This window comes from Rhagoletis pomonella, unplaced genomic scaffold (genome assembly GCF_013731165.1).
Source record: "Rhagoletis pomonella isolate Grant_MI unplaced genomic scaffold, Rhpom_1.0 Rhpom_scaffold_05751, whole genome shotgun sequence".
NCBI lineage: Eukaryota > Metazoa > Arthropoda > Insecta > Diptera > Tephritidae > Rhagoletis > Rhagoletis pomonella.
This window is the reverse complement of record NW_023464289.1, coordinates 1-823: the sequence shown is the minus strand read 5'-3', so window position 1 is coordinate 823 and position 823 is coordinate 1. Positions and strand designations below refer to the sequence as shown.

Below are 823 nucleotides of genomic sequence, written 5' to 3'. Positions count from 1 at the left end.
TGAACTCTTAAAAACTGCCTTTGCTCTTTCGGCGCTTGACGTTCAACTCTTGGGAGCGCTCTTTAGTGAAAAGTAAAAATACAAAACCAACACTGGTTGAATTTAGATTAGTGAGAGACGGGTAATAAATAAATACTCGCACAATTGGGTCTGGGGCTTAACCAGGCGTTTCGTTTTGTTTGCCTTCGTTAACAGAACTTAATAAATTTGTATGTTTATATTGTGATTGGATATCGTTTTTTCTTGGGTTCCTAAAATCTGTTATTATTTTCATTCTTACAAACTGCTCATATGGCTACCCCAATCACAGATATCTATTGGCCATAAGCATTTTTCGTGACCGCCTCATTTCACTTGCCTTCTCGTTGCTGCCCTCCCCCTCGCGCTCAAAGAATCCGTCGTAGAGTACAAAATGATTCGCCTGCGGTATTGTGCGCTCCAGACCGTAATGTTTCTTGAGGAATCCCAACAGCTTTTCGGACGGCCGATCCACCGAGCATTTGACGGGCACCCACTTCTCCTCGCTCAACATGGTTTGAAAGAGTTTCTTCCCCAAACCTGTGCGCTGTCGGGAATCGTGTATATAAAAATCCAGTATGCAGGGAGCTTTGTCGACTTTTCTTGTTTGACCAACTTCATCAAACAGATACAAATCTTTGGTGCCGATCTTTAGCAAACCGATGACTTCATCCCCACGCCCATCGCAGTCGCCCACATCGGCCATTAGATAGACGACTTGATTGTCGGACGAGCGAAGTTTCTGTGCAGTTGTAACCGGTTTAGTCAGATTTTGTGCCACCGCGGAGAGTTGTCCCAGATGATC

At 44.6% G+C, this 823-nt stretch overlaps 1 protein-coding gene across 1 annotated transcript; it reads right to left on the bottom strand.

Annotated features, from left to right (window-relative positions):
- Nucleotides 1–304: 304 nt before the first annotated feature.
- Nucleotides 305–817, bottom strand: LOC118755258 (alpha-tubulin N-acetyltransferase 1-like; the record flags this gene model as incomplete). Its single annotated transcript, XM_036490109.1, has 1 exon — nt 305–817. A coding segment is annotated over one exon (513 nt), but the record flags the coding sequence as incomplete, so codon positions are not given.
- Between the last annotated feature and the right edge of the window lie 6 nt (nt 818–823).